Raw genomic sequence first — 13,136 nt, 5'->3', positions numbered from 1 at the left:
CCATTTCAAGAAGCCGCCAAAATCCCGAAAAAATTTCCAAATTTTATTTTCGGAAAAGCGTTTTGGACGCTGAATGCCATATCTAAGTCCCACCAGTAATCGTTAAATGAAGGGCGGAGTATGCTGCGATTGGAATGTTGGTAGTTGGGCGTGCAGCGATGCAGCTGCAGTGTGCAGCGTACGCGTCATGGCGATGCTGTTGATGCGGCTGGCGACAGCGTCGCGTATGCGGTTGCGCAGTATTAGTAGTAATGGGCGTTATTACTACTAATATTGTTGTTGTTATTGTGGCTATATGACTTCATTTAATTGTGAATCTTAAAAATTCTGCAGAATTTTACAACTTTTTGAAATTTAAAGTTTGAAGACATTATTACTATTATAGGTCACTATTAATAATAATTGCTGTTGCTGCGTGAGTTAGCTTTCGATGATGCCAACAAGGAAAGTTCCCGATGAACGGGCCGGTCAATTTGGCAATACCTCGTAAGTTCAATTAATTTTTATGTGCTCCTGTACGACTTCATTTATCTAATCACTATCTCACTACTATCTTCGACTGCAGTCACTTCACATTAATCCTATCGTTACTGCTATCAAAACTGCTATTATAGAAATGTACTTGTAAAAAATCGAAATTCACATTTATGTTGTAATCCGGTTTAATTTCCTAAATTACGATATGAAAGTAGCAATGTGATACCGGAAGTTTGAAATAAACCAAGAGAATACTGTAGACAAGTTCATAATGAAGTTACTGAAATATATAATAACGACAAAATTAGCAAGAGTTTGCATGCTGTATTGGTTTATATATGGTGCGGTCGTGCCCGTAATCTCGGTATTTCGGTTCATTCTGTATGCACTATGCCATAAGCAAACGTATGGCATAAATCACATAACTTCTGACGCCATATGTAAACATCGGATATGTATTTGTACCCCTGTTGAAATATTCTGTACTTCATTCGTTCTGTCGGTGTGGCATTCATTTACGCCATTAACCGTTAGGACATCCGCACTTCTGTCGGTTGTCCGCATGAACTCGAGGATATTATTTGCACTGTTGCGGCTGTTTAGGGTGGCAAAAACCGGTACAGCAAGACAGAATGGAAAAAATACAACTAAAAAAGAACGATATGGCTTTCAGTATATTCCAAGGAATTTTTATGAGTCCTATTTCACTTTTCATTGTTTTATTTTGCAGAAATGAACAAGCGACCGATAATGGTCGAACGTTACAGTGGACTAATGGGTTAGGATCATCAAACGCTTTCATTACACTGGTCAGTGGTCCTACAAATTCAGGAAGTGGAACAGAATCAGGAACTGTTTCAACGAATGTTTGGCATAATAGTGATGCTGGTGATGTGAATTTTACTGACCAAAGTAATACACAACAATTGCTTGCTTCTACGGAAAAGGTTACTTTTCTAATATTTTTTATTGCGTTTGTTTAATAATGTATGAAATGTTATAACCTCTTTAATACAGTTAGTGCTTAGAATTTTTTCAAGTTGAGAAAAAGAATTTTTCTTAATTTGAATATTTAAACCTAACCGTTGTGAAATCAAAAATATGATTTCATGAGCATGTAGTGTTAACTCATTTAATTCATTTAGTTTTTCTTTTCCTTTTTTTTTCTGATAAAATAAGCACCTGATAAAAGACATTATTTAGATCAAAGAAATAAACTTATTCACTTGTGTACTATCTACAACTTACAAGTTTGTAAAGGGGAAATTGCTGTCTACTGTAGTATACATAGCCTTCTTTTTCATTAGAATTTCAGGTCCAACGTAGTTATGGCAACACTGATGATAGTACAGCTAATACTCATAACGAACATGCTACGGTAACAGCGATGTCATTCAGTGATCACATTTACTCACCTTCGAATTTAATTACCACGACATCGGACTCATCTGTTAAACCTGAATTAGGTATGCAGTATTTTACTTATTGTTTTTATGCTATCAATAGTATTCGTGATTGACTCATTTCAACAATGAAGATTTTATTGTCAAATTTCATTTTAAAAATCAAATATAAAGTTTATTAGATGTTGTGGTTGTGGGTGGAAGTGCAAAGTCACCGTCAGCTGTAGAAGATCGGACGGCAAAAGCAAGAAGTAAGTTTTTCATTGAAGACTTGAAATGATGAGAGCTAATAAAAAACTTGAGGGTGTACAAAGCCATACACCAAACAGAAAGATCGCATAGCTAAAATCTTCAGATATGGTGAAAAACAACAAAATGATCAAAAATCAGCTCAAATCAAAATTTTTTAGATTTGACAAAAATATTTTCAGTAATATGGACGGATGATCTGCGTGAAATTTTAATACAAGAAATGAAGAAACGACCCTGTTTATGGGATCATAATCATCCAAAATATAGAGATTTACAGTATGCGGCAAGTGAAAGGAACGAAGTCATTGAATCTTTCTATCATCGAACGGGATATGCTTTGAATGGTATCTTCAAAATAATTGATAGATAAATATGAATAATATAAAGCTTTTGAAACGTATAATAAATTATTTGATGTAAGTCAAACTTTATATTCGTGAAAATACGAGCGCTTTATGGTATGATGAATAGTATTCCCATTCCAGGATTTAGAAGCTTTTGTTTTTGCATTCTTATAGATAATTTTGGTAATTAAATAAGGAAGCAACTATGAAACGAAACGAAAACCTATAAGTCAGGACGATTATGAATTAATATATAACTTAAAAGCCATTTCTAAAAATAAGCACAAAAATAGTATTTAGCGGATGATATAGCGAGGCAGTGGAAGTCTTTGAGAGATCAGTATGTACGATTTATCAACAAAATCAGAAATATGGAGCCTAATGATTGCCGATTTCCATCATTCAAATTTTCCGAAGAACTGAAATTTCTGATGCCTTACAAGCAATTGCCGCAGTCTCGGTAAGATTATAAAGTTTTATTCCTGATTTTTTCGAGAAATTTTGCTCTTTCACAATTTGAAATAAAAATGATTCGTTTATCATGCATCAGTAAAATATATAGGCATTTTGATTAGGAAATATGGCTAACTTATAGGGAATCATCTACGAAGTCTCAATAAAATGCAACACTTTACTGTTGGTTGACAGAGTCGTTTCGAGTCAAAGTTTTCTAGCATTATTCAGAGACCAAATTTATTTTTTAGTAAAATTTAGATACTGCATTATGATGAACGAAGAAAATGGTCTACAAAATTTGAATGAAAATATTTCGTCGAAGGAATCGTGCTCTGAATTTTCAGTCCCCGGTACTTCTACAAGTTTACTACCAATCCGCCGTAAAAGAAAACATGGCAGGTCATCAGATTACAAAGCTCAAAAAGATATTGACTCAAAAACACATGATAGAGAAGACAGTTGTTTCTCTAGGATGGATGAATTTGATCATTTTGGTTTGTGACTTCGTTGATTTTGTAAGGAATTGTTTTATATATATACAGTGGATCTCGTATTTCATGAAACATATAGTGACATAAACCTTTGATAAAATCAAAAATCATCACCATAGTTTTTCTGATTATGCCAGAGAGGCAATCGTGACCTTCTCCCGGAATCGTCAGACTATTGCATTTAATCTATCAATAACAGTCAATGAATGTTTTTGATGAATCCACTCAATTTATCCTAGTTCTTCAATTTTTTCGAGGACAAATTTAACGATTGATAGTCTTTTGTAGGCCTGTCAATTGCTGATTATATTCGAGGAATTGCAAAGCTTGATGAAAAAGCAGCTGTATGGATAAGGGGTGAAATCTGGACGCTGTTGACGAAGTGTCGTATGAAAGCACTAGAGGGATGCAGTGGAAATGGTACCAGTTAGTATTTTAAGTGATAACGATAGGAAGTCATTAGGTACGAAATTGTATTTGAAATGGAATTCTGTGTTATTGTGAATTTATTATAACTTCCGTCGAAATTTCAAATTATACCTTATCTATCCGTAATAATATAATGTTAATCCTAGTACTGATAGCATAGTATGTGATATCATCTGGCAGCTGCTATTAATCTTAAAAAAAAAAAAAACGTTCTTTAACAGTTATTCTCCCCACCGATAGTCTTTTTCATTCCTTCATTGTAAATTTTTAACTTATTATAAATCATTGATTATGTATGACATTTTCATTGTAAATTGTGTTACTACTGAAATGTTTTATTAGGTGCATATTTTTTACGAGTACGGGTTACGAACCTTTTCTCGTAACTTAGTTATTTTAGTAAGACTAGATGTTGGTATATTCATCGTTTTCGTTGATGGTTTGATTGTAAAGTGATTGGTAAAATGGGTCAGTTAATGGAGGATATGAAGAGCCCATTGCCCTTTCGATCAGTATCTCTTAAACGTAGTAAATTTATGCATTTTCCACATTGAATGACAAATAGTGCCTCGCAAATTTTTATCATACAAATAAGTATTAAATTTTCCAATGTTGACAATTTTTGGCATGCAAACGGAGCGAAAATATGCGCTTGGTTGTTTAAGCGACCAAAACATAAATAGATATTTGCATAAATGTGATCACGCAATAATTGCAACAAAGCAGTTGATATTCTCTTATACATCCATGACTCTTTCATTTAATAATGATCATGGAAAGATCAGTCATAAAAACGCTTCACTTTGCTAATTATAGGTGTTTATAGGTGTTGCTAGTGGTAGTTATTACTTAAGTGAACGTGTCGAAATATGGTAGCAGTTAGTTGGCAACTGATAAGTAAGTAATCAGTAATAAAGTGATTCTGATCAACGGATTTTTGAAACGACAACTACATATGGTGATATAATAGAAGAAACAATCTGAATCGAACAAAGATTTTCTTATATCTCTTGAATTTAATATTAATTAACATATGCTGAACACTTAGCATCACGGTTAGTCATAACGAATGAATGAGAAAACGTGAAAAAAAAAGAAATGCAAAATGGTAGATTGCACTCATTGGTATAGTATAAACCAAAGAAAACAATTGATAAATGAATCAATTGACAGGACAAAAGCATCGGGTTATCCATCCATACCGGAAGATATATTCTATCAGTCTGCAAATGATCGTTTAGTTAAAAATGAGAGAAATGGTTGCGATCTAAACTACTACTGATGGATGAGTTAATTTAACAGGACTAGAGAACATGAAGAGTAAAGTCATAGTAGTGGATGACACGGAGCGATACGTACGTTCTATTAGCTGTAAATTCAAGTAATAGCATTGTATGGGATTCAGCGTGCAGCTTTAATGTAACAGTGCCGCATGTAAAATGCGATTGCTAAAGGGACCATCCCTCATCTCCACTTCATATATACATCCTCACCTGTTCGTTCTGCTTCCTTTTCCTCACTTTTCTCTTGCGTGTATATATGTACGTGTGTATGTCTGTGTGTTTGTGTGTGTCCTATGTGTGTATGTATGTATGTCTACGTGTGAATGTATGTGTATGTATGTACACTATACTATTCCTGAGAGAAGGGCGTAATGGAATCGATCGTATCCCAGAAGGAGGGAAGGGGTTGGTTTTAGGTGCATTTTGGCATTCGTTGACAATTTCAGTTCATTGAGCTACTTCCTTGCTACTACCACTACCACTACCACCCGCTTTGAGGGATACTGGGGAAGATGAGCTGTTCAGATCGGAATTATACCTGCAACAGGTCCTATAACGATTACTTCCATTCAGTATTGTGGTGATACCTTGCTTAGTACTTGAGATAAATCTTAAAGGTAAGGAAAGCAAACTGGTAAAATGGTTTTTTGTACTTTGTGTTTAATTGTTCTTCAGTATAATTACAAGTAATTATTAGTAATTAATAATAGTAATAATTACTAAACTAAATACAATTCATAGAGTATTAACATTGAAGTATTGTAATATGATTAATGTTTATTCTAAGACGATGATATCATTCATCTTAACATATCTTATGCATATCCCATATTTCCCCCCATACAGTTTGATAATTTGTCATCATTAATATCATTATCACTATTTACAATTATGATATTCTTTCGAAAATTAAAGTGTAATGCTTGCTTTTTTTCTTCATTGTTTTTTCACTTGTTGACAGATAATGACACTTCTAGTGTTAGTATTTTATCAGCAAACTATAATCATCACACTTTCACACTTTAATCATGCAAATAAATAAATTTGTCCAAATGATTCTTTCAAAGTTGAAGTGAAGGATTTTTCTGGAAACTAATTGCAACAGATGATTAATATCCAGTATGACTTATGCTACCCTTTAATGATAGATCTATTTTATTAATTAACTGAAGTGTTTATGTTTAATTTTACCCATTTCGCGTTATAAATATGTATATATGTATGTATGTCTTTTGATATAATCCTAAAATTAAATAATGTTAGTGAAAGCATTTTTTAGGATTATTTCAATTTCATGCATATCTGTGTCGATTGTTGTGTTGTTTAATTATTGATAAAATTTTCGTTAGATATTATCAGTTACTATTGTTTCACGTTTATACGTTATTGGCGCAACTTCATTGTTCATTCATTTTTCATTTATTGATGTGTGTTATGTTTAAATGCATTGATTATTTACGTTAACAGATTTCAAATTCAAATTGCAGTGCTTATTTGATGTTCATAAAGGAATGATGGCAGTAAATGATTGATGATTACTGATATATCTTGAGTAATATCAATTGATAGTGTATATCTTTTTTGCCTAAGCTGATTATTAGTTATTCTTAGGATACTTCTTGACCATCCTCTCAGTATAAATTCTAGCAATGATATTTGAGTATATCATGCAACGAATGAATCGAATTTAATATTGATTAATCATTTTCCTAATTGCACTCCCATGATATATTAAAATTTCGACATAACTGTTGTAGGTAAATGGAAATATTATTTGAAAAAAATTTGCATCATTTGGAAATAATGAAATGTAAGGAAGTAGATCACTGCTCATCATTTTTTCTTTATCAGTTGATCTAATGGATACTATTTATAATATATTCTGTTGGAAAATTGTTGGAAATTTTCCAGTAATGGAAAATTTCTATTATTATTCTATTATTATTATTATTATTTCTATTATTATTAGTAGTAAAATTATTCCACTGAAGTTTTTTTATGTCCCTAAACGTTTATAAAGCGTATCTTGCCTTTCATCATACAAAAGTAAAAGTTTTTTTATAAAATTTCAGCTTCTAATGAGGTGACTTACAATAATTGATGAATTATTGGTAAGGTTATAGACGCATGGCAGCTGCAAGTTCAACGCAGCCATCTTTATATCAGCATTATTTCACTGGACATCTTTCGAGTAATTCATCGATTACTGTAAACAACGTTACAAGCTTGAGTTCAGAAGTATTTTACTTTTCATTTTCTGATATTACTGGTGTTAAGTTGTTTCTTGAAGAAATTCAGTAAAGGAAGTAAGTACTAGAAGGGGTTTGTATGAAAGTTACATTTTTGAAATTTGTTATAAAGTATACCATCGAGAGTTTAATAAAGGAACATTTGAATGAAATGATCAAAGAATGGTTTAATTTTCAACACGAGAAAATTCACAATGATATTATTTTACAGGCAAAAAGTGCTGCTTGTAGTAGTCCGGTCACTAGACAGAAGCTTAATGAAGATTCCGGAATGAATGTAAGGTATGTGATGATTTGTATTACAAGAAACTTGTGTTTTTCGTTCATTTATTATTTCTTTTCTCGCATTTTCCATTGCAGGGTAAGTTATTAAGATATCAATCAAATTTCTAAAATTTATGTTGAAAAAGAATAAGTTTATGTTTCTTGTATCAATTAAACTATCATTTCTACAGCTAATGATTCAAAAATATTTGAAAATGTAGGTAGAGTAACAAAAGCTAATCGTAATCGTCTATGATCATACCTTTTTTTTTGTATTTCTTTGATATACGGAAGAAAATGAAAGAAAGATAAGTGGGGATTATTTCCTAAATGAATTAGCAAAGTGGAATCAAATTCGTAAATCACGATTCTCTCCAATGATTCATCTTGTTAAATTGCATTGTTATGTTTTTATCTATTTCTTCCGTTTAAGAGCAGTGAAATATGTGATTCTATCTTTGCTTTTCAGGTTATAAGAATATTTTATTTATCTTCCCTATTTAGCGAGATTTTATCTTTCTGATTTCAAAGTACTGTCATAATGCAATTTTTTTTTTCTTTTTTTTTAAAAAAAATAATTGCATTATAACATATGTAGAAATTTAGAAGCTTTTATTGAATAGCTGGCATGCTCATCTCTTTATAATTACCAAAATACTTCCCACTATTATTTTGGTTTGGTTATGTCTTCAATTCCTATTAATTATTTTAATCAATGAATATCATTTTTATGCTGTATAAAATATGTTGCACCTAAAACAATAGAATAAGAGTCAATGACTTTTCTTATTTACAGATTTTCTAATTATATGTAAAGGTTGTATGAAATTTTTTAAGAAATGGAAGGACCGAAGACGGTTCATGGACAAACAATTTGGCTGCGACAAGTTTCATGCCATCGTCAACTGATGGTCAAAATAGTTGTTGTTCAGTTGGCAATTACGGTGGATGGAGTAGTGATTACATATCCAATTCTGACCGTTACACTTCGCAAAAAACAATTCCTACAACATCGAAAGTATTGTTTTCAAATTTCAAACATAGTATTCAAAAGATAATGCAGAAACTACTTTTTTAGTGACTGTGGAAACCATGCTTACTTTCCTCTTTAGGGATGTCAAAAACCACTTTTTTCGTATTTTCAGAGGCGAAAGTCGGAAATGACGACTGCAACAGCTGTCGGAAATCCAGAACCAAATCCCGTGATTCCACGGTTTACTGATTCACAGGGTTCTTCCAGTTCACAAGCTTTACATCAGTCGGAATGTGGTAAGTTGCAGAAAAAAAAATCTGCCAAGTTTTAATATAGATAAGTAGGCAGAATAAGTAATACAAAGTGAGTCACTGTAGTTAGTTCCCCTCCAAACACTGAATTAATTACTATTCGAGAACATGTCAAAATTCTTTGCTCAAAACAAGGTTTTGTCTGTATGTATATAACTGGTCAAAAGTCAAATAGTCTTTATGCTCATACTCCATTTCATATGATTTTTATTGCTCAAAATTTTCATATATCTAACCATGAAACCCACAACCTAAATGTATCTTTTTAGAGTCTCATCCTCGACCTACAAGTAGTCGAAAGAGACATTCAGGTGAGAAATTATTGTTTTTTGTGTCCTGTGTCATTTATTGTCATTGTTTTGCTAGTTTTATGCATTATGTAAGCAGAGAAAGGAAAAGGAGAGAGGACAATCTTAAGAGTCGTTACTTGAAAATAATGCCTATATATGTGTGTTCACTTGTGTATGTATGTATGTGCACAACAACTATTCAGTACCTTCATTTGGGAATAATAACAGCTGCTTAGAGAATGGGTAATGTCACATCAGGTAAACAACTTTAGACCTCACATCTCACTATTGTTAGGATTATTTTCCCAAGTTTCCTCAGTGATCGATTGTGCTGAGCGACTTCGGTTGAGCAGTTCATGTGTGCTGTATTTGTTGCTAGTAGTGCTGTATTCTATTTGTGTTGCTAATATAATATTGTGATATTATGTGGAAAGCTTCATCAAATCTAAGTGATAATAAAAAGGAATATTCTGATAGTAAATTATCGAGTCGTTCAGATACTTACCAGTTCAAACCTCCCTTCAGTAGTCCTTATTTGAGAACGCCTGAACGATCATGGAAAAATTTGCTTCCATGTTCATATTCAATGCCAATGCCGAGTGAGTTATATTAAGTATTAGATAAGAACTGAAGAATATCCTGTAATGTTTATTTTTATCTCAAATTGGGGAAATGTGTATTCGAAATTTTCAAAAACATATCCAACTTATAGACACAACTTGAAGGTCAAAACTGATTTATTGTATTTTACAATTAATATAAATACAGTTACTATAGAAGTGTTTAATATTTCATTTTTGATAGTTACAGCTGGTGAAACGTTGTCTGCCGCTCAGTTTGGACCGCTGAATTGTCGTGTTGATAATTCATTGTTAGTTTTGACGAAAAAATTCATGCAATTGCAACCTCAAGCAAATGAAGATGGAGTGAGCTTTTTCTCATGTTTTTCACTTTGAGTTTTATAATCCGTTTTATTGCTGTTTGCTTTTCTTCAATGAGTGTTTTCGTTATTGACATTTATCTCTTATGTCAAACAGCTGTCACTGTTAGACTTAATATAACATTTGGAAGTACAAAATGTTCAGCCTGGCTGTTTTTGTATCATATTTACGAGTATTTTTTGTGTCTTATTTGTAGTTACTGAATCTGAATGAAGCAGCTATGCGGTTAGGCGTGCAGAAGCGACGTCTTTATGATATAACGAATGTGTTGGAAGGAATTGATATGATTGAGAAAATGGGGAAGAACAGTATACGATGGAAGTGAGTATTTCAGTGGTTTGAAATATATGCATTTTTAGCTCTTTTCCCTATGAAAGTAATGAAAATAAGGCAAGTACTTTATTCTGAAATTAGATCAGAATAATGGTATGAAATCAAAAGATTGAACAAATGAGAGAAAGAGAAAGAGTGAGATATTTGAGCGATTTTTGATTGTACGTTGCTGAACATTGTAATGAATGAAAAATTCTCATCTTCTTCATTAGAAGTAAATTTGCGATATGAGCCCAGAGACCTAAATTGTAAAACGTAAGAGACTAAAGTTTGCCTAGTAATGTAGATCATTTCAATCCTCAGTAAATTATCTGCTTGGGAACACAAATTTCAGGAGCAATGATGAAATTGGTTCACGTGGAATTGAAGCACAAAGGCTTAAGGAGGAGATTAAAAGTTTAGATAAATATGAACAATCATTGGATGAATTGATTACAAGTATTGAGAATGCGCTGAAATTAGCTAAAGAAGATCCAACCGATCGTGTGTACAGGTATATTCAAAAGTACCATAAATATTTTGTTTCATGTTACATTAAGAAGTGACTATGTACTGAGTCAGTTTCACTTCTTTTCCAACCTTTCAAATTGTTGCATAGTTTTTAAACATTGTTTTTATCAGTTTGTTGCAGTTATGTGAAATACGCCGATCTTCGCATGTTGCCGGGAATGTCTGATCAGACACTGATAGCAATCAAAGCTCCTAAGGACTCATACTCGTCCATCGATGTAACAGATCCAGTGGAAACAGGAGTAATCTTTTTATACTAAAATTTTGGGATTTTATTAATTGCAAGTGCATTTTCATAACCACTATCAGTTTAACATATGATTACTGCAGAAATTCGAAATAATGATCAGGAATTCGCAAAAGGAAGCGCTAGAGGCCTATCTTTGCCCACATCTTTCACCAAAAAACGAACAGTTTCATATGCAGGTAGTTTTACTACTGTTCTGAACATTTATTTTCTCTCTCCACTTATTTCTAATATTAATACTCCATAGTTGGATTCCTCCCGTTTTGGTTTATGATTTTTTTGCGTTCAAATGCTTTTGTTTTCAATACAAAATAAGCCACTTTTCGTTTCATTCGCGTTACAGTATGGGAAGAAACTTCAAAATTCCATATGATATATTGAAAATTCAAAATTAGTACGATTGTTAAAGCAGTAATTACTATTGGAGTCCAAAGGACAAATGATAACACATTTTTCAGTGCTATACATAAGTTATTAAAATCAAGGGTAGGTATTGATTTTAAGTCTAAAGAACGAAACTGTTTTGATTGCATTTCATGTTTGTCCATAATATATATTAGCTTCATTTGGAAAATATCTCAGAAATAGGAAATATGTGATTTTTTATTCTTGTCTTGGAAGCCGCTGAATATATCAGTGCTATAATAATCGATTAATCGTTTGAATTTATTCACTGCTGTTTCATCAAAAGCCGTTTTGTTATCTGTTCAGGAATTTCATGTGGTGTGATTTATTTTTCAGAAAGAAGAACCACATGACGCTTTGGCACAAGAAGAGCGGCCAAATTGGTCTGAACAGTCGACAAACAATGTATTTCAAGAAATCAGTGGAGATGCAGAGCAAGTTCCAATTCCAGGACGTAAGTTTACAACTTTTTTCATTATTTTTACTTTTGAAGTTTTCTTCTGTAGATGTAGTTTTATAGATATTTTTTAAAGTGCATTGGTCATTTTGATTATTGCTTTCAGCAAGTAACGACAATAACGCCAGTATTTTACCCGTTAATACATTGAGTAATTTCTACGCTCCACGAAATTTACATACCTCTCCGCTGAAAATGGTTGTTGAAGGCCCTTCACAGCAAGGAGGTGAGTAATGCATTATTCATATTTCTATTTTTGCACGATCGGTTATTGCTATTACATCACTAGATGTTCTGTTCAGATCACTCACATAATTCCGTTCATTTTATTACTTTTTTGTTTATATTTCGTATCTTTATTTTCCGGCATATATAGTAGCTTAAGATCAATTAGTTACTTGTTCCAAGTGTATTCTTAGCAAATTATGATTAGTTAATTAAATTAGTAAATTAGTTAATTCAAACTATTTGTGTTTTTAGTTATTTCTAGAGTGTAGCTATGTTTTCTCTGTAAGTATTCAATTTATAATGTTTCATATGCTGGGAATACTTTTTTTTTTTTTTTTTTTTTTAACTTCAGATCTCTTTTCATAAATCCTTTTGTAGTTTCAAGTTCAAATACCGAGGAAACAGCAGCAAATTCATATGGTTTGCTAAGTTTGGATCCGGTGGATGAAAGTGAACCGTATATGTATAGTATTGGTGAACAGGAATCAATTCAAACTTTATACGATTGGCCGTAATTCAGATTTTATATATCGCTTCTTTAAATATGATCTCTTTACTGTGCATCTTTGCTTGCTTTGCATACACAATTTAATGGATTTTTAATCTTCTTTCTAAAGTGATTGAGTCTAATATTTTACTTTAAAATACTTTCCTGATAAGAGAGAAGGAATAGAGGAGATCAATTAGATATTCGTTCGCAAGTAAATGAAGAAATGTGTTTTATAAAACATGTTGTGCGTAGTGGGTGTATGATGAATATGCGATTATTTATAGTATGTGCAGTTACTGTTTT

The 13,136-nt window shown here is 32.2% G+C and overlaps 2 protein-coding genes across 5 annotated transcripts; both read left to right on the top strand.

Annotated features, from left to right (window-relative positions):
- Nucleotides 1–430: 430 nt before the first annotated feature.
- Bm8911 (Uncharacterized protein) lies at nucleotides 431–3,854 on the top strand (the record flags this gene model as incomplete). The annotated part of the gene is made up of 8 exons (XM_001891565.2): nucleotides 431–486; nucleotides 1,208–1,424; nucleotides 1,793–1,943; nucleotides 2,063–2,131; nucleotides 2,312–2,476; nucleotides 2,777–2,936; nucleotides 3,191–3,426; nucleotides 3,712–3,854. 8 exons carry the CDS (start codon nucleotides 431–433, stop codon nucleotides 3,852–3,854), a joined length of 1,197 nt encoding a protein of 398 aa, XP_001891600.2.
- A 3,408-nt stretch (nucleotides 3,855–7,262) lies between these two features.
- Nucleotides 7,263–12,858, top strand: Bma-efl-2 (transcription factor E2F3, putative; the record flags this gene model as incomplete). Of its 4 annotated transcripts, XM_043074912.1 has the most annotated exons (14): nucleotides 7,263–7,373; nucleotides 7,596–7,666; nucleotides 8,486–8,666; nucleotides 8,794–8,917; nucleotides 9,202–9,243; nucleotides 9,720–9,821; nucleotides 10,033–10,148; nucleotides 10,360–10,484; nucleotides 10,831–10,989; nucleotides 11,128–11,248; nucleotides 11,337–11,432; nucleotides 11,995–12,112; nucleotides 12,222–12,341; nucleotides 12,722–12,858. In XM_043074912.1, the coding sequence occupies 14 exons, from the start codon at nucleotides 7,263–7,265 to the stop codon at nucleotides 12,856–12,858; spliced, it is 1,623 nt and encodes a 540-aa protein (XP_042930846.1). The 4 variants fall into 4 exon arrangements, with proteins under 4 accessions (XP_042930846.1, XP_042930845.1, XP_042930847.1 ...); XM_043074911.1 differs by lacking the exon at nucleotides 9,720–9,821; XM_043074913.1 differs by lacking the exons at nucleotides 7,263–7,373; nucleotides 7,596–7,666; nucleotides 8,486–8,666; nucleotides 8,794–8,917; nucleotides 9,202–9,243 and having other exon boundaries at nucleotides 9,809–9,821.
- Nucleotides 12,859–13,136: the final 278 nt, after the last annotated feature.

Source organism: Brugia malayi (assembly GCF_000002995.4).
Source record: "Brugia malayi strain FR3 genome assembly, contig: Bm_v4_ChrX_scaffold_001, whole genome shotgun sequence".
Lineage (NCBI taxonomy): Eukaryota > Metazoa > Nematoda > Chromadorea > Rhabditida > Onchocercidae > Brugia > Brugia malayi.
The sequence above is the reverse complement of the archived record's forward strand: the minus strand, read 5'-3'. Positions and strand labels throughout refer to the sequence as shown.